This window comes from Thamnophis sirtalis, unplaced genomic scaffold (genome assembly GCF_051295495.1).
Source record: "Thamnophis sirtalis isolate CommonGarterSnake01/CBP01778 unplaced genomic scaffold, rThaSir2_p1.2 scaffold_10, whole genome shotgun sequence".
Taxonomy (NCBI): domain Eukaryota; kingdom Metazoa; phylum Chordata; class Lepidosauria; order Squamata; family Natricidae; genus Thamnophis; species Thamnophis sirtalis.
The window spans coordinates 41,265,382-41,284,921 of NW_028261390.1; the positions used below are offsets into that span (position 1 = coordinate 41,265,382).

Sequence of the window (19,540 nt, forward strand, 5' to 3'; positions counted from 1 at the left end):
AACTTACTTTTGTTGCTTTAAAATAAATTGAATGCACTGTTCATATTGCATTTTGCTCCCAGACAAGGTGTCTGGTTTCCTAGCTGTTTATGTGAAATAATCCAGCATATTTTTGAAAGTAAATTTCTCCACTGTTTAAAAAGGCCATCATTTAAAGAAAAGTGAGAATCCTTAAAACATTGCTAAAGGAGCCACCTAGAGTCCAAGATCTTTGCATTTCATTACTCAGAGGCAAGCTTTAATCTGAGGTGGTGTGTTCTGTATGAGTAGAACATGGCTTTGAAGTATAAAGACCACGGATGGTGGTTCCATTGTTAATTTTATATCTCTAACCTGTTGGCACTGGAAAACTTATTTCTCCTCTGCTTCTACAGGCTCTCAAGGCCAAATCTGTCCATCCATAGATGATGGTCTGAGGGAGCTGATTACCTTGGGCTACTATCTTATTTTAACAAATCTCAGGAAGCATACATATTGCCTGGTGGTGGGAGAAACTTACTAAGGGTTCTGTGGGCATGGCTTGGTGGGTATGGCTTGATGGGCATACCAGGGGAAGGATACTGTAAAATCTTCATTTCCTCCCCACTCCAGGGGAAGGATATTGCAAAATCCCCATTCCCTCCCAATCAGCTGGGACTCGGCAGAGAATAGATGAGGGTGGGGCCAGTCAGAGGTGGTATTTACTGGTTCTCTGAACCACTCAAAATTTCCGCTATTGCTTCTCCAGAACTGGTCAGAACCTGCTGAATATCACCTCTGATATTGCCTCCTTGAATTTGTGGAGCTATTTAGTTGACTGTTTTACTTCAGTCAATTCCAAATTAGATTGAACTCTGCTGATGCTGTATCCAGACTATGTGATTACCTCTCTAGATGGTTTGGAGAGCACGTGACCATAGGAAATCAACCGATTAATTGTATTTGTTATTCATGGGATGGGGAGGTGAAACATTAAAAAAAATACATGCAAGAATGAAGCTGTAACTGTCTTTATAGTATCTGATGTAGCTCTGAATTGTTTGAAACCACACTAAGTTTTATGATTGCTGGTTGGGTAGCCATTCCAGGACACAGATATGGGCTGATCAATGTGAAAACATAGCTGCCAGCATTACAGAATTTTATTCTATTGTCCAAGATATTCATCTGTCATCTCAGTCACTTCTTATTTGTATCATGACAAATGTTTTCCCAAGTCATTGCTAATGCTTCATTATTCAATAACAAAATGCATATGCATGGAAAACCTTTGAGGAAGAATGAAACCATTTTTTGCATTTATTTGCAAGAAGGTAATGCAATAAATATATCAAAGTACTTCTAATGTGCAATGGGATTTATAGGTCTCTTGGGCCAGGCAGTATATTCCGGTTTTAATGGAAAGTGCCAGAAATGAAGCATTTATGTTTTCTCTCTTACTTTATTTGTTTAAGTTGTTAGATGCAGATGTTAGAAACTGCAGGGATTTTTTGTGGGGGAGTGGAATTCGTTGTGCAGTTAATACTGTTTGGTTTGAATTTTGTCTCAGAATATCTTTACCATTCCCCCTAAAATCAGGAATCATTTTACCTGTCACTAGCAAGAAAAGTAGTAATACCAAACAAGAAAGTTCAAATTTGCTATCAAAATGTCTACTTTAATTATTCCTTAATTATAGTGCTGGAGACTATTAGAACTTGAGAACGGATAGAAATAGTTCTCCTTGAATGCAGGATGATTAATTTCTCCATAGGCAAGTATCACAAAAGAGCAAGAGAAGGAAAGTGAATTCAGTATTTTTCTTAAACAAAAATTGATCACACTAAATTAGGGGAAATAAGTCTTGTGTCTAATGGAGTTAATGTGGGCTACTAAAAATAAATTTTTGCTTGTGAAAAAAAAAGAATGAAATAGCAAAACAATTATATATATATAATTCCTGATTAAGCATATAATTACTACTAATTAGTTGATCAATTGTTTGATGTACTATCTTTACTCTAGGATCTAAATAAGACAGACTACAAGCCATTTACTCTTGCTAGTGATTCTTCCCATTGCTAACTATTCTGCTAGATAGTGGGTTTCAAAGATAGTGGCTTGTCAAAATCACCCAGTGAATTTTCTTGATTTGCAGTGTCTTCCTTTCTTAAGTCACTGAAAAAAATCATTGTCTATGTATTGTACATGGTGCTATGTATTGTGCATGTATTCTATGTATTTCTGGTCATGTGATATTTGCTGTTGCTGCAGCACTTATGCATTTGTTGGTCAGGCATTGGGAGAAAGACAACAGTGAAGGAGAAATCACTTTGTGTATAGTCCAGTTGACTTTATGTTCCTTGAACTAGACCAGTGATGACTAGCCTTTTTGTTGTCGCGTGCCAAAGTGCATACGACAGCACATTCGTGCGTGCTCACACCCATAATGCAATGCATGCGCGACACCCCCTGTGGCCCATTTTGGGTCTAGCAAGCCTCCCTGAAGCCTCCTGGTACCAAATATGGAGCATGGGACACTAATTCCCCCACACTCCCCCAGCCCCCCATGCATGCACATACAACCCCCTGCTCCTCCGTGCATATGCACACGTCTCCTGCATGTATGGCAGAGACGCCAAAACCAGCTGCCCGGTGGGAGGTGCGCACACATGCACAGTGGAACTGGGCTGGGGCAACGGCTCATGTGCCCACAGAGAGGACTCCAAGTGCCACCTGTGGCACACGTGCCATAGGTTTGCCATCACGGAACTAGACTGTTGACTTCAGGTGGAATGGAGGGCATTGTTTCATATGGTTGAAGATTAGATCTAAAGCTAATTAGACTTCATCTTCAACAATAGCAATAAGTGGGATGATAGAGAAATACAGGAAGAAAATGTTTTTCAACATTGGGGAATTATTTTGTGCTGACTCCCGTACTTCTTTGTAATTGGTATACATTAAGGGAGTAAAGACATGCTTTAAAATAGAAGCCAATAGATCTAGAAAATCTTGATAAGGCTGTCAACCTTATTATGCCTTTCTAATTCAGAGGATCAGTGTATCTATTCCCCAACTGCTTCCTACCATTGCTCATCAAGTTTAGTGAGATAAAGATAAAACTCCCTTTTCAGGAATACCATTTCTTAAATCCCTTGTATGTCAGGCATATCAGTATGAGCTACATAGGTACAGTCTTATCAGGAATCCACAGCAAATTGCAGGCCGAAGTTGACAGTCATTTGTTTTGTGTTAAGCCTATGATGGTTGATATCTTTGAACTGCAAACACAGCTGCTAAGCAACTTCCCTTTCACTTTGTTCCCCATATGGACTCTGCCCTCTTTGAGCTTTTTTCATGTGAATGAGATGTGCTTATTGTAATTGATATTATTAGCCGTTTCATGACTCAAATAATTCAGTTGCCCATTATTTTCATTTTTAGCTAGAACAATCTACAAAAGATGCTTCACAGCTCTCTTGTGCATCCTTATCACCTTTTTTACTGGCAAGTCTTAGGCACATTATTTAAATTTAAAATATTACACAGTGGTTTAGAATATTAAGCACAGGATACTGTAAGATAAATGGGAAATGAATAACAACATCAGAGTTGTTATTATATAGAGTGCTTTGTAAACTATTGTTCTCTGGCTTATCATGTGATTTATACTGTTACCAGTGACGTACAGTGAGGTTTATGACTGGTGAGGCACTGATACAGGGGTTTCAATTTTTTTTAGACTTGTGGACTTCAACTCCCAGAATTCCACAGCCAGGCATGCTCAGTTCTGATTTAAAGTGACAGCATTTTTTCTCCTTTGCGAAATGAGTTTTCCTTCATTCTTTTTCTTCTCCCTCCGCCTCCTTCCTCCCTCCCTCCCTCCCCCCTCTCTCAAACAGACACATGCACACAGAGAAGTTGGATCCCTCTCTCACTCTCTCAAACAAACACGATGTCAGCCTCTGCTTTGCTGTTGCTTCGGCTGCCATGAAACGGGGAGGGAGGGCATGGTATTTGGGTGGGGTTACTCTTTGTGCTGGAGGAAGGTTCTGGAGTTCACCGGCTGATCGGACTATGCATGCGTGGGAGTTTCCCGCCAGGATTAACGGCGTCGACATTCCATCTTCGTGATGCCTTTTGAAGTTATCTCGCACCTGACACTTGGGAGAATTATGATTGGCCTCTAACTGTGATGCCAAGGGGTGGGGAATGGGCTATTCTATATATCAACCGCTTTCGCGCCTAAATGTTCAGATTTCGCTTCGCTATGCCTTTAATCATTTTTAATTAGTAAAAGTACACTTGATTTCCACACATGGAGACTCGTGGTCATTCTTTCCTAATTAGTAAATGAAGAGGAGCTGACAGTAAGCGAAATCTCACTAACACCCCACCAGGAGAACCCAATCTACCGTGGGGGGGTGAAACTACAAGGAGAAATGGAGAAAATGTCTTTGCACGCAAGCAATGAAGAAATTGAAGAGGAGACTGCTGATCTACCATTACCTGACAGGATGGCTGAGCTGGAAATAGCGGGCCCTGCGATCCCCCCCCGTTGGTCCTTGTCCGTGGGACAAAAAGAAGAGGGTGCCAGCTGGGATGCTGGAGTTACCAGAAGAAAACATCAGGAGAGGCCGTTTGAAGCGGGGGCCGAGCGAAGGCCCCGAGAAAGAATTCAGCCAGAGGACTTGGAACAAAGGTACTCTGGGCAAAGATTCGGGGAGGGTGAAGAGGCCGAGGGGGAATGGGAGCAAGCTAACCCAGAGACAGCTTCACACACACCCCCCAGCCAGGGGGACTGCCAGACCAGGGGTTCCCCCCCCCAGAAGGCGCAGAATGGCTAAAGTCCCTCCCTTAACTGTAGAATTTGACGGAAATCCCAAGAAGCTGGGCCTTTTCATTATGCAAGTTTATAACTTCATGGAAATTTATGGACCCGATTTAGAATCGGATGCCATGAGAGTCCGTATGGTGTTAATGGCTTTGGAGGAGGAAGCCGCGGATTGGATGATGGGTCTGCACCAAAGCAATTCCCCCCTCCTGAGGAATTTTGATGCGTTTATGACTGCGTTCAAGGGACGATTTGATGATCCCCTAACTGAGAAACGGGGAAAACTGAAATTTATGACCCTCACTCAGGGAGATAGGCCTGTGACGCAGTACATTCAAGAGTTTCAACACCTTTGTAATTATATGAGAGGATGGGGTGAAGAAGCCCTTTTGGATAAGTTCGCTTTGGGCTTGAATGAGGACATTTATCAACAATGTGTTAATCGCCACCTTCCTAAGCGCGTTACTGCTTGGTATGAAAATGCAGCAGATATTGAGCTTGATTTAATTAGACTCCAACGGGCAAAGGAGGAGAGAGAAAAAGAGAGGGAAAGAGCAGCAAGATCTCCTCCCCCAACACACAAGCCCCCTTTCCGAGTGAGGAGCGAAGGAAAAGGAGGCCCCACGGGGAAAATCAAGCCGTTCACATGTTTTCGTTGTGGAAGGGGAGGCCACCGGGCGCCGGAGTGCCGTGCTAAGCTACCCGCGACCCCCCCACCCCCTGCCAAAAGGGAAGGGAAATCAAACAAGGCCCCAGACAACAAGAAGAAGGAAGCTGCTTTCACTGCGGATGCTGCCCCCCGCGCTTCATGCAGGACGTGGAGGGAGAAGCTGACGCCTCTACCGGCTCGTCTGATGATTCCGATGATGACGCTTCGCCTCGCTGGGTGAGTTCAAACAAAGGCCCCATGCTAATCCCAATAGAGTTAAAGATTCCGCCCAATGGGGTTTCAGAACACCTTCCCGCCCTTCTTGACTCGGGATGTTCCCACTGCATGATCAATCCTGCTATGGTGGAGAAATTGGGCCTCAAGTTAAAAACTTTAAAAACCCCTATTGTCTTTTGTCAGATAGATGGGTCCATAGCAGGGGGTGGCCCAGCCCATTTTTATACCAAGCCTCTAGAGATGAGAATGGGCTCCCACACCGAATTGATCTCGTTTATTGTGGCTCCTGGAATGGACAGGCCCCTCATTTTAGGCCTGCCTTGGCTTCGAAAATGGAACCCTCGCATAAATTGGAGGGAGGGATGGTTACGTATTCGTACGAGCACACCTCCTGAGGGGAAGGGCGTTTCCCCAGAGCCTGCTGACTGCAGTTCTGTTTTGGCCGCCAGAGGGCAAGAGAGGATTGAAGGAGAGGAAAAGATTCCAAAAGTGTATTGGGACCTGCGAGGTGTTTTTAGTGAAAAATCCTCAGATAAACTTCCGCCTCACAGGCCTACTGATTGCCCCATTGACATTTTGCCTGGGGTAAAGCTTCCAAAGCCCCAAATATATTCCATGTCTCCTAGGGAGATGGAAGAAATGAGGAAATTCATTGATAAAAATTTGGAACGAGGTTTCATTGAGCCAGCACGCCCGAAAGTCGCTGCCCCTGTGTTATTCAGAGAGAAGAAAGATGGCTCCCTGAGATTATGTGTTAACTTCAAAAATTTGAATGGGATCTCGGCCCAAAACGTCTACCCATTACCGTTAATGAAGGACATGCTTGCCCAGTTGGGGAAGGGCCGTATTTTCACTAAACTGGACCTCAGGGAGGCGTATTATAGAGTCCGCATAAAAGAGGGGGATGAGTGGAAGACTGCTTTCAACTGCCCCATCAGCAGCATCAGGATGAGTGCACGATGAGGGACGATTTACCGTGGATCGGAGCAAAGCTTTACGTCCCAGCCTCTCTTCATCTCGTCGTCCTCCAACGGGCTCACGATTCTAAGTTGGCGGGCCATTTTGGTTTCGTAAAGACATTGCACCTGGTGAAGAGACAATTTTGGTGGCCCTCTTTGAAAAAGGACATTGAACTTTATGTTGCCAGTTGTCCGGTCTGTGCAGCTGCTAAACGGCCACCTGGAAAGCCTCAAGGACTGCTTCAATCTGTGGCCCGCCCTGTCGCCCCTTGGAAGGAAATTTCAATGGACTTCATTGTCGAACTTCCTGAGAGCCAGGGGCACACCGTCATCTGGGTGGTTACGGATTTATTTTCAAAACAAGTTCATTTTGTTCCGTGCCACAAGATTCCTTCTGCTAAGGCATTGGCTAAGCTCTTTATTTCCCACATTTACCGTTTGCATGGAGTACCTGATCGCATTATTTCCGATAGGGGTGTCCAGTTCACTTCGGCCTTCTGGAAGGAATTTCTTAAGCGCATTGGCTCCGCTCAGGGCCTAAGCTCCGCCCACCATCCTCAGACTAATGGGGCTTGTGAGAGGACTAATTCTGTTTTAGAACAATATTTACGTTGTTTCATCAATTATCAGCAAGATGATTGGGTGGACTTGCTACCGCACGCTGAGGTGGCCTACAATAATTCTGTTCATAGCAGCACTGGTTTCACTCCTTTCCGTGTTGTTTTTGGTCAAGATTTTGTTCCTATTCCTGAGCTGCCTCGTGACCAACCGCAAGTTTCTTCCGTCGCTGAGTGGAGCGAACGTCTGAGCCATGTTTGGCCCTTGACTCTTGCTACTTTGGATGCTGCGCATCGTGCTCATAAGAAACAAGCTGATAAGAAACGTACGCAGCCTTATCAGTACAGAGAAGGTGACCTTGTTTATTTGTCCACGAAATTCCTTCACACTACGCAAAAGTCAAAGAAATTGGGGCCTAAGTATGTTGGTCCTTTTCCCATCATCAAACTCATCAATCCTGTTTCCGTTCGCTTGCAACTGCCCAAACATCTCAACCGTGTTCACCCCGTGTTCCACATTAACCTCATTAAGCCTGTTCGTGTCTCTACTTTGCGTCCACCTCTCGACCCTCCACCTGCGCCCCTCTTGGTTGATGGTGAACGTCATTTTGAAGTTCGCGAGATACTGGACTCTAGACGGCGACGTAATCGGGTCCAATACTTAGTGGCTTGGAAGCATTTTCCTCCTTCTCATACGGAATGGGTTGACAAGTCCCATGTTCGTGCCCCCCGACTGCTTCGACAATTTTATTCTGCTTATCCTGACAAGCCTTGATTCCCCCCCCCCTCTTCTCTCTTTTATGTTTTTGTTGTTCGTCTGTTTGTTTGTATTTTCTCGTTTTCCAGGCCTGACCGCCTTTTTCCGGGGGACGGCCGGATGTCAGCCTCTGCTTTGCTGTTGCTTCGGCTGCCATGAAACGGGGAGGGAGGGCATGGTATTTGGGTGGGGTTACTCTTTGTGCTGGAGGAAGGTTCTGGAGTTCACCGGCTGATCGGACTACGCATGCGTGGGAGTTTCCCGCCAGGGATGCCAAGGGGTGGGGAATGGGCTATTCTATATATCAACCGCTTTCGCGCCTAAATGTTCAGATTTCGCTTCGCTATGCCTTTAATCATTTTTAATTAGTAAAAGTACACTTGATTTCCACACATGGAGACTCGTGGTCATTCTTTCCTAATTAGTAAATGAAGAGGAGCTGACACACAAACACAGAGGTTGGATTGGATATATTTTCCAATGGCTTGAAAGCAGCTCCTCTGCCATACCACCACCCCCCACACACATTCCCCTGCTGCCTTCCAATCCGAGCCTTTGATTGCAGGTGGAGCCACGTTGCCTTTTCAAACTTGTAATCAGTGAAGCTGGGCTTATATACTTTTATCCAGCTGTGTCTGTGTGTGTGTGTTTGTGTGTGTATGTGTATGTGTGTGTGAAAAGGCAACGTGGCTCTGCATGCAATCAAACTTTTTGAATTCCTCCCCCCTCCCCACACACGCACCTTTTCCAGCTGTTTCAGAGAGGATTTCAACTCTGCTCTTGCCTGTCATCATGAAAAGAAAAAAAATGTAAAAGGAAAAAGGCATGAGCTCTGAGGTCAGACTGAGCTAGCTGCTCCCAGAGACTCTAAAAAGCCTCTAAAATCGCCCTCTACAGGAGGCAGGAGAACTACATGCCTCATCTACATAAGGAATTTTTCGGCTTTTCACCCTTGCTTAGCTCTGCTCGAGTGATCATAAAGTCAGACTAAATGACGCACCTCGTTCTCCTGCCGCCCCCTGTAGAGGGCACTTTTTTAGAGGCTTTTTTACACTTAGTTAAGCACTAAGCAGAGTCATCCACTGTGACTCTGGCAGCAACTAGCTCAGCCTTTTTCCTTTTACATTTTTTTTCTTTTCATGATGACAGTGGTGAGACCCTGCCTCGCCTGCCTCCCCTGACTGCACGTCCCTGACTGTTACTACTACTGAACAATTTTCTTTAATAATTCCAATGGCCATGGTTTTTGTCAGAATTGTACAATATATTTTGCACCAATAACCGTACCTGGTGTTATGAACCAAATGTAGGCAGAGCCTGAATTAGGCCAAAAAAGTAGGTGAAGTCAGGCACAAAAGTTAAATTTGATTTATTTTAAATTTAATATAGGTCACATTCATATAATCCAATGCAATTGATATGTGCATTTAATGATCTTTTCTATTCTACTAAAAATATACTTTGGTGGCAACTTTGAAAGAGGCTCAGATTTACATCAGAGGTGGTATTCAGCAGGTTCTGACCAGTTCTGGAGAACCGGTAGTGGAAATTTTGAGTAGTTTGGAGAACCGATAAATACCTCCTTTAACTGGCCCCACCATCATCTATTGTCTGCCTCCCAAGTCCCAGCTGATCGGAAGGGAATGGAGATTTTACAGTATCCTTCCCCTGCCACGCACACCAAGCCACACCATACCCACTAAGCCATGCCCACAGAACCGGTAGTAAAAAAAATTGAATCCCATCACTGTCTTACATAGCACTATGTAAGTCAAGATAGCTTGCACAGCAAATTACAAATTGATGTAGCATATAAAACCAAAGTAGAAATTTTTGCATAGTAGTTGGCATATCTAAAGTTGTATGCTGCAGGTTCTAAATCCTCAGGCATAGTTTTTACATTTTGCTAAGTCATGATTTGTTTCAACCATGTTTTTTTTTTGAATAATCACATTATTAAATTAAGAGTATAAATCCAAATTAAACAAAACACAGTCGGAATTTATAGCAAATCCCAGATAGGATTGAAGAAGACACTGGAGTGACATTCAATCTCTTCCAGTGGTACCCTTTAAAAGTGAATCAGCAAGAGTGCTCTTTTGGAAATATTTTTTTAAAATTTCTTACAGGGCTAAAATATTAGATTGCTGGGGGAAGGGCATTACAGAAAATTAAATAATGGTATTTAAGTAATTATGACTGGCATTGATTAGAGAGGTGGGGCAATTGCCTAAAGGCATACAAAAGGCATTGTTACTTGCTACCATTTCTTCTTCCCAGTTCCTAAACACTCCTGGCCTGTGGTCACTGATACCAACTGTCAAAATGTTGACACCACCACAAGCATTTCTACACCTTGCACCCAACCATCAGCACAAATGACAGAAATGCAAAATGTGGCATTCAGTCAGTGTTGCACTGCACTTTGAATGTTTAATGTTGGGTACATTTGTGCAATGATTTCTTGAAAACCATTAAAATTGTTCTCAATAGTGAGATGGATGGATAGCTAGATAGCTAGATCAATGCATACATCGATAGGGATAGATGGATGGATGGATGGATGGATGGATGGATGGATGGATGGATGGATGGATGGATGGATAGATAGATAGATAGATAGATAGATAGATAGATAGATAGATAGATAGATAGATAGATGGATGGATGGATAGAGACAAAAACAATAATTGTGAACTGAGGGTAATTGTGAATCTGTCAAGGCACTGCTCTTTGCTGCCCTTTAAATATAAGTTTGAAAAAATGGCACATTGACAAGGCATTTTAGCAACTTTTCAATTAGGAAGGGGAAGAAGCTGTTTTGACCCCATAGGGCTGCAAAAAGAATACAGTATGCTCATAAGTGTTCTGAGGCTTCAGAGTAGCAAAAGGAAAATCACAGTAAGATTTCAAATACACTGTAGCCCAGCCAGAAATAAATCAGCTTAGCTCTTGACCTCTGCCAGCCTTGTGGATTCATTAGAGGTCTAATGCTGAATTTCAAGCTGGTTCAAAGGCTTTGTTTGAAAGTACCTATACATCACAAAGCCTTGCATCTATACTGCACTGAATCATTTTGTGAAGCTAGGTCAAACACACATTATTAAATATGGACTTAAATATGATAGAGTCTATAATTATACTGTTACTATGTTCGTATAAAAATACAAATCACAGTTGAAAACATATATGCCAAATCTACCCTGTTAAAGCTTTGATTAAGAAAAACTTTCTAAGTAGGAAATTAATAGGGAGGGTTAGGGAAAGCAATGGTGAACTATGGTACTCAGTAAAAAAAAATCTCACCAGAACACTTTATGGCAATAACTCAACATGACTCACATGTGGATACCAATAGCAGAACCTTCCAAGCTGGATGGTATCCTGTAAGCTACTGGAGGAGAGCAAAGGGTGTGAGAAAAATCCTAAAATAATTAGCCATTAACAATTAAGAGAAAGAGGGAGAAAACAATAGCATAAAAGAGGAAAACAGTTCATAATATGAGAAAAGAATCTAATGGTATCTTTAAAAAAATATTTTTATTGAACAGTTTTTTTACAATTTTTTTAGAAAAAGAACCTAGTGTTTCTAACAGGCATACTTAGTGATAAGAATTTTTCAACTTTCTTAGAAGTTTCTGAAGAGTAAGTCACCCAAGAGAAGAGTCATAGCTTCCTGGTTGCAATTGCCATTAGAATTATTAACAGTTGAACACTCTGTTTATAGATAGATAGATAGAATTCTTTACTGGCCAAGTTTGATTGGAGACACAAGGAATTTGTCTTTGGTGCATATGCTCTCAGTGTACATAAAAGAAAAGATACATTTATCACGAATTATAAGGTACAATACGTAATGATAGTCATAGGGTACAAATAAGCAATCAAATAAAACTAGGAAACAATCAATATAAATCATAAGGATACAAGCAACAAAGTTAGTCATACAGTCACAGGTGGGAGGAGATGGGTGATAGGAACTTTATTATTGTCATTGTACGTATATACACAGTTTACACATACAATGAACAATGAGAAAATTAATAGTAATAGTAATGCAGACTTAGTAAATAGTTTGACAGTGTTGAGGGAATTATTTGTTCAGCAGAGTGATTGTGTTCGGGTAAAAACTGTTCTTGTGTCTAGTTGTTCTGGTGTGCAGTGCTCTATAGTGTCATTTTGAGAGTAGGAGTTGAAACAATTTATGTCCAGGATGTGAGGGATCCGTAGATATTTTCACAGCCCTCTTTTTGACTCGTGCAGTATACAGCTCCTCAATGAAGGCAGGTTGGCAGTAATTGTTTTTTCTGCAGTTCTAATTATCCATTGAAGTCTGTGTCTTTCTTGTTTGGTTGCAGAGCCAAACCAGACAATAGCAATAGCAGTTAGACTTATATACCGCTTCATAGGGCTTTCAGCCCTCTCTAAGCGGTTTACAGAGTCAGCATATCGCCCCCACACTCTGGGTCCTCATTTCACCCACCTCGGAAGGATGGAAGGCTGAGTCAACCTTGAGCCGGTGAGATTAGAACTGCTGAACTGCAGATAACAGTCAGCTGAAGTGACCTGCAGTACTGCACCCTAACCACTGCGCCACCTCGACAGTTATAGAGGTGCAAATGACAGACTCAATAATTCCTCTGTAGAACTGAATCAGCAGCTCCTTGGGCAGTTTGAGCTTCCTGAGTTGGCACTGAAAGAACATTTTTGTTGTGCTTTTTTAATGATGTTTTTGGTGTTAGGTGTCCATTTTAGGACTTCAGTCAGTGTATTGTCTGTTGGTCTTGTATTGTGTTTGGTCTTGAACTGTAAATACATGTTGATTTATTACTTTGGAAAAAAAACAAGAGTTTTGCCTGAAATGTTGGACAGTTGCAGCAGGCAGAACTTTTAGAGCTGGACCCCAGCATGACTTGGAAAGATACAGAAAACTCAACATCTTCTAGTGGGCATAACTACTTCGAAGGCCAATATGATAGGCCTAATACTGGGCAAGATTCAGGTGAGCTGTCTATGGCTTAAGGCCAATCCCTTTTCTTGTCCATTTTGAGAACCCTCAAAATAGATGTACTTTAGTAAGCCCTAGCATCCTAGAGAAAGCATTAAGGCTAGGAAAGATTACTTAGCATTCAATCACTTGATCAAAAATTTTGTCAAACCTTATTTGGGAGTTTTAGTTACTTGGCATAATTACAACATTTAGGATTGGTTTTTAACTATTAAAACTATAACAATTTAACTATTAAGAATGCCACTTTCTCTGCTACAGCTTTTCTACCTGGGCAAAAGCAAATGAGTCAAACATTACAGCAACTGTAATGTAGGAAACCACTCATCACCCTGTGGCTATTGAATACAACCATTCAGTCTTCCCTGGCTAAGTCAACACCACCTTGGTCTTCAGCAATGTGGCCTGATGAGACTTGAAAGGAAATCAAAAGGATGGAACCCAGAGTACACCATCTGATCACACAGGGTAGATAGAAACTATTGGCCATGTGGCCTCTGAGATAGGGAGGCCTTGTGCCATGTATAGGGCAACCAGAACTTTGAATTATTTTGATGGCAACCAGTGTAACTCAGGAAATAATGTTACATGGGCAACCTGCATTATACCTAGAATCATTTACCATATATAAGTGGTGGGATATTTTTCTACCGGTTTTGTGAGCGTGGCTTGGTGGCCGTGGTGTGGCGTGATGGCATGGCTTGGTGGGCGTGGCAGGGGAAGAAGACTGTAAAATCTCCATTCCCACCCCACTCTAGCTGAAGGTCACTGCAAAATCCCCATTCCCTCCTGATCAGCTGAGACTCGGGAGGAAGAAAATGGATGGGGGCGGGGCCAGTTAAAGGAGGTATTTATTGGTTCTCCAAACTACTCAAAATTTCCACTACCGGTTCTCCAGAACTGGTCAGAACCTGCTGAATACCACCTCTGATGTAAATCTGAGCCTCTTTCAAAGTTGCCACCAAAGTATATTTTTAGTAGAATAGAAAAGATCATGAAATGCACATATCAATTGCATTGGATTACATTAATATGACCTATATTAAATTTAAAATAAATCAAATTTAACTTTTGTGCCTGACTTCACCTACTTTTTTGGCCTAATTCAGGCTCTGCCTACATTTGGTTCATAACACCAGGTACAGTTATTGGTGCAAAATATATTGTACAATTCTGACAAAAACCATGGCCATTGGAATTATTAAAGAAAATTGTTCAGTAACAGTAACAGTATAAATCCCATGATAAGCCAGAGAACAATAGTTTCCAAAGCACTCTATATAATAACACTCTGATGTTGTTATTCATGTCCCATTTATTTTACAGTATCCTGTGCTTAACATTCTAAACCACTGTGTAATATTTAAAATTTAAATAATGTGCCTAACACTTGCCAGTGGTCTTAGCTGCTGAATACCACCTCTGATATACAGTATATAGGTCTTCCTAGCCTAGCTGCCACCTACTCTTGGAGTTGAGAGTCTAGAAAGACTCTCACATTGCACCTCAAACCCTGGACTAAGGATTGAGATCTCTGAGATTGGGAGGCCAAAACACTTCTGGCCACTAATGTTGTTGGTTGAAGGCTGAGTCTGTTCCTCCCTATCTAGATCTTTAAGCTTCCAAACACTGGGCTTTCATAGCTTCATTCTGGGTCAAGATATGCAATTGAAGATCAATAGTATATCAACAATACCTGAGTTTGAACCAGGGGTGGGCTTCAAAAAATTCAGCAACAGGTTCTCTGCCTAATCGGCCTCCTGCACCATTGGGGGGGAGGCTTTTCATCTTCCCCAGGCTTTAGAGGCTTTCCTCGAGCCTCTGGGAGGGTGAAAACTCCCTCCCCTGGGCTCCGGAGGCCTTCCAGGAGGCCTGTTTTTCCCCCTCCCCGAGCCTGAGCCTCCACGTGGCCCCTGCACTTACCTGACATCCAAAACAGGCCATGTAGAGACTCTTGGGAGGGGCGGGTGGGGTGGGAGGAGAGGGATAGGAGGGGAGGGAGGGGCAGGCCAGCCCCTGCCGGACATGAGATTTGGAGGTTCTCTGAACCTGTGATAATGTTAGCTATGGGTTCTCCTGAACACGGGTGAACCCATAGCAGCTCACCCCTAGTTTGAATCCAATCAGTGGTGACTTCATATAGACATTAACAAGGATCAGTGAGACCATCAAGCACTAAGGCCACCTCACCCCCATACTCCAGGACTCAACCTTATACAGTTTCTCCTATTGAAATTTATTTCTTGTTGTTTAGTTTGGTCTTTTTATATTTAATTTTAGTCCCATTTTTCCCCACTGTGCTGCTGGATTTTTATTACTAGAGCTTACAGATATCTGCAATTTCAATCATCAGGATAGAGCCATCCGCATAGAATGGGTTTACTGATGTTTCTTTCTTTCATTTTAAAGGCATGGATGGGAAGATGGGATAATCCGCCGCATTCCAAGAACAGGGGAAGGTGCCTTCTGTGTCACAGTTGACTTATTGTGTGCTCTCTCTTGGCTAAAGGCAGGCAGCCTTTCTCACCGCTACCTAGAAAGATAGATAACAATAGTATTCCTAGTGTACGAGTGTGTCCGGCTGATGCTTTCTTGGAAACAGAATGCTGCATTAGATGAGTTTAATCCAACAAGAGGTTTGTGGCGCTCTAATGCTCGATAGCAGCCTTTCCCCAGAATTGATCAGGAAAAATTGAAGTAAGAAGTTCTTTGGCAATAGGGCAAATGGCTTGGTGGAGCCCCTTTCTACTATATTATTATAGGCTGTTAGGATGAAAGGAGGTGACTACTTTGAACACATATTTTTGGACCTGTCAAAAGATTAGATTAGGGAGTTATTGAGGTCTTTACTCGCTTTCCTTTCGATTTCACTTGATGATTTTAATAGTTTAGCATTTTATTCTGTGAAACTAAAATCCCCCGTTACCCATCTCTCTAATACATCCTGGGTGGAGACAAATCTCTGACTCTAATTTTTCTTTAAGACACTTTTCTCCTGAATCTAGTTAGTAAAAGGGACGGAGGGGGGGGGGAATCAAGGGAAGGGCGGGAGAGGCTCGCCTGCTTGCCGGCAGCGCCGCGGAGATCCCGGGAGGGAGCGGCTGCCCGAGTCCCTCCTGGCGAGCGCTGCAGCGGGCACCGAGTGAGGGGTGGAGCCGGTCAGATTACACATTAAGGGCTGGCTGGATCCCAGCTCGCCAGGGAGGAGGCGTGGAGTTGGCTTTTCCCCGGCTGCCGGGACCAAGCACCTGGGAGCCCTGGCAGCCGGGCACAAGCGAGCTTTGAGAGGTGGGGGGGGGGGCGACAGACCAGGGGAGAGATCCGAAGGGCGCCCCAGGCGGGACGGGGAAGGACGGCGTGGGGCCTGACAGCAAATACGGCGGCGAGGAGGAGGAGGCGCCCCGGCAGCGGAGGTGGCCAGACGGGCCTTGCGGGCTGCCTCGTGGGGCAAAAGTGAGCAGGCAGAGACCCGACGGCCATGGAAGGTGGCTGCCACCGCCAGCAGGAGGACGCGGTGGAAGCGTGGCTGGACGACCACGGAGACTTTACCCGCTCTTACTTTGTTCGGAAAGCTACCAGGTGAGCTCCAGAGCGAAAGGCGCGCAACCACCTTCTGGGCGGTGCTGGGGAGGAAGCGGGGACTGGGAGATGGAGGGGGTGGAGAACAATTTATTCTCCCCTCCCCTTACTTGGAAAAGGAGAAGAAGAAGAAGCAGCGAGAATTTTCCACAAAGCTGAAAGCAGCAAACAAACAGGCGCTCTGTGTTGAGGCTCGGAGTTCCGCGTGCAAATAGTTCTCGGGGGTTGCGTGTAACCCGATTGGCACGCTTCTTTTTTTTTTTTTCTTACTCTGTGCCCGGCTCCCCACTTCAGCGCTTTGTTAGGGACTGCGCGGCAGCGTTAAAAAAAAGGTGCAGCCTATACCTACGCGCGAAAAATTTATAAGCTCAGCGTTGATGAGCGCCTCAGTATAGCTGGGACTCTCTTCATAGAAAATGCCCGCAGAATCTGGAAAGCTTCCTTTGCCCACGTTGAGACTTTCCAGATGTGTTGGACGGCAGTTGGTACCCAAGGCCTGCTGGCTGGGGATAAGCGGGTTGTGCATCCGAAGATGAGCTGAAAGCCCGTTTCCAAGTCCTCTGTATAACTGTATTTTCTAGAGTCATAAGGCTGACAACCCGAGCAAGCAGGGCGGATTTTATAACTATTCAACGAGTCCAGTTTCCATTTAAGCTCCTAAACCAAAAAGGTATTGTTTCGAACCCTGATTTAATGGGTTGGCTTGTGATCCAATTTATGCTTAGTCACCATCTAGTATAACTTTAAAAAAAATCATGCTTTATTTTAGGCTAGCCCTGTTTCATGCAATAGTCGATGCAGGATTATCTTCCTAATGGGTAAGTGGCAAGAAAAATAAGACCCCAAAAGAAAAGGGGAAAAAGAAACAGGAGTTAGAGAAAGAAAAAAAAACCTTTTTTGTTAGTATCGGAAGATTTCTTGTTCGCCACCGGTTCACGAGCATTTGGATGGAGAGAAAGAATAAACGACCTTGAAGGTAACTGTCCTCTCCCTACAGCCAAAGAGAGTGGCTAAAACAGGGGTATCCAAACTTGGGAACTTTAAGATTTGTGGCTGACTGGCTGGCTGGGGAATTCTGGGAGCTGAAGTCCACAAGTCTTAAAGTTCTCAAGTTTGGACACCCCTGGGCTAAAGCTTTTCAGTATCGGTGGCACCTCTCTTGCACAGAAAGAAGGCAAAGCCCCGGAGAGCCAACGCATTAAAGCTATTAGTCACGAACAAGAGCTTCCATGTGCTGAGGCAGTGGACGAGTGAAAGCCAAATGCTAGGACCTTTGCCCTTTCTTCGAAAGCATCATAGCAGGCTGGCTCCATGGGAAGCAGATCCACCTATTTTTTTGAAGAAGGACAAAGGGCAGCTGGTAGCAAAACCGGGAAGGACGTTTATGATCATTTAGGAGCCGGAGCAATAAGATCTGTGGCTGAGAAGCTGCGATGCGGCAGTAGGGCAGGGGGCAGGGCGGGGCAGCGATCTCCGCTTCCTTGGCGTACTTTTGGGAACTCAGCTCTGTTGGGGGGGGGGGTTGTTATCCCAAAAGGAGCCGTTTGAGAAAAGAGGCGCTGCCGCCCTCGGCCGCCAGGAGGCAGCGCTGCATCGTAGCGGCTCCCAAGTAGGCCAGGGCAAGAAGTTATCAGGCGAGGGTGGGGTTTGGGGGACTGGGAAAAGGGCTCGCGTAGAGTTTCGTAGAGATCCAAAGCGGAGATCAAAGAAGGATTCCTGGATTCCTTTACCTCTAATATTGGACATGCTGCCTTTTGGAGACAAAACGAGGTACTTTGGCGCTTGAGGATTTGGCCCGCGCGACTTTCGGCTATTTTTGGAGAGGGAGTCAGGTTTCAGTTCGGAATAGTTTTCGTTCGAAAGAAAACGGGTTTAAGGCGGTGCAAAAGAGAGCAACGCTCCTGGGTGGCTTGGCGGGGAGAAAGTCAGCGCGGCAAACCAAAATAAAGTCTTCCGGCCGTAGGGAAGCCCACCTTCTGATCGCCTCCGGACTGGTCTCTAGGTTCCCCCTCTCCAGCGGCTGCCACCATCTGTTCCACCAGCCCCCTTGGCTTTCCCGACCACTTAATGGAGATGGATGGGGTTTGGATGAGCTTGACGCCAATGTGCCTCTCCATCTGAGATGGTGTGGTAAGACGAGAGGTTCCCATTAATTATTGACTTGCAGGTTGCGCGGGTCACTTGCCTCCCCGAAGCCCATCTGCGGCTAACGAAGTCTTTCTCCTTTTCCCATTCTGTAGTTTGCCTACTCTCCTTCAGAAAGGAAAACAAAATCGAAGCAGGTACGATGCCCTCTTCTCTCTCTAAGAGGGATCTAAAACAAAAACTCAGAATGGAATAAAACCCGCCATAGGTATCACACTTATCCTACAGCACTTTACTCATTTAAGAACCTGCACTCCTGCACAAAATTTGGCGTTTCTCCCAGCCCAGAGCATTTATATATTGAAGACAAATATAACAGATACAGTTACTGTCCCATAGGATTTGGTATTGGAGGGAGGGGTAATTGAATTGAGCAAGAGGAAAAGAATGAAAATTTTTGAAACCAACATTGCAAAATGCTGGTGTTTTAGAGTAAGAATGTCATATATATGCTTTTAAAAATACAAACCTTAATCAAAACTGAGTAGCATGCCATCTAAAAATTAATGATTTGGTACAAGCTAGAATGTAGGCATGATTTTTTTGTTACTGCTGCATGTTCTAGAGCCCAGATTTCATGCACAATAGTACATATTATAAATTATAACATTTGCAAGCTATGACCACAAAACATAAATAGGGATGCTCTTTGGTTTGATGTCAGTTAAATATGAAGTGCACCATATTACATTATAAGTATATATCTGGTCTATACATAATGTCCACAGTGTTGCTATATTCCAACGAATATTATGTAGTTTATGTGTCAATGGCTATTATTAATGTATGCATAATAGCTAGGGTAGCAGATTTTAATTGGTATATTAATTGATGGAATGTTAATGAATGAGGAA

The 19,540-nt window shown here is 43.9% G+C and overlaps 1 protein-coding gene across 8 annotated transcripts in view; it reads left to right on the top strand.

Annotated features, from left to right (window-relative positions):
- PDE5A (phosphodiesterase 5A) overlaps window positions 1–19,540 on the top strand; it is a 108,783-nt gene that overhangs the window by 13,332 nt on the left and 75,911 nt on the right. For 2 of the 8 annotated variants that reach the window (XM_014073443.2, XM_087724442.1), the window contains exon 1: window positions 16,274–16,541. The exons of 2 other annotated variants lie outside the window; for them this stretch is intronic. In XM_014073443.2, the coding sequence (XP_013928918.1) occupies window positions 16,441–16,541 (101 nt within the window). In that variant the 5' untranslated portion in view covers window positions 16,274–16,440. Of the gene's footprint in view, window positions 1–16,272; window positions 16,542–17,110; window positions 17,212–18,193; window positions 18,312–18,429; window positions 18,672–19,540 lie in introns of those variants that run through there. 4 more of the 8 variants (XM_014073447.2, XM_014073445.2, XM_014073444.2 and 1 more) reach the window with 4 other exon arrangements.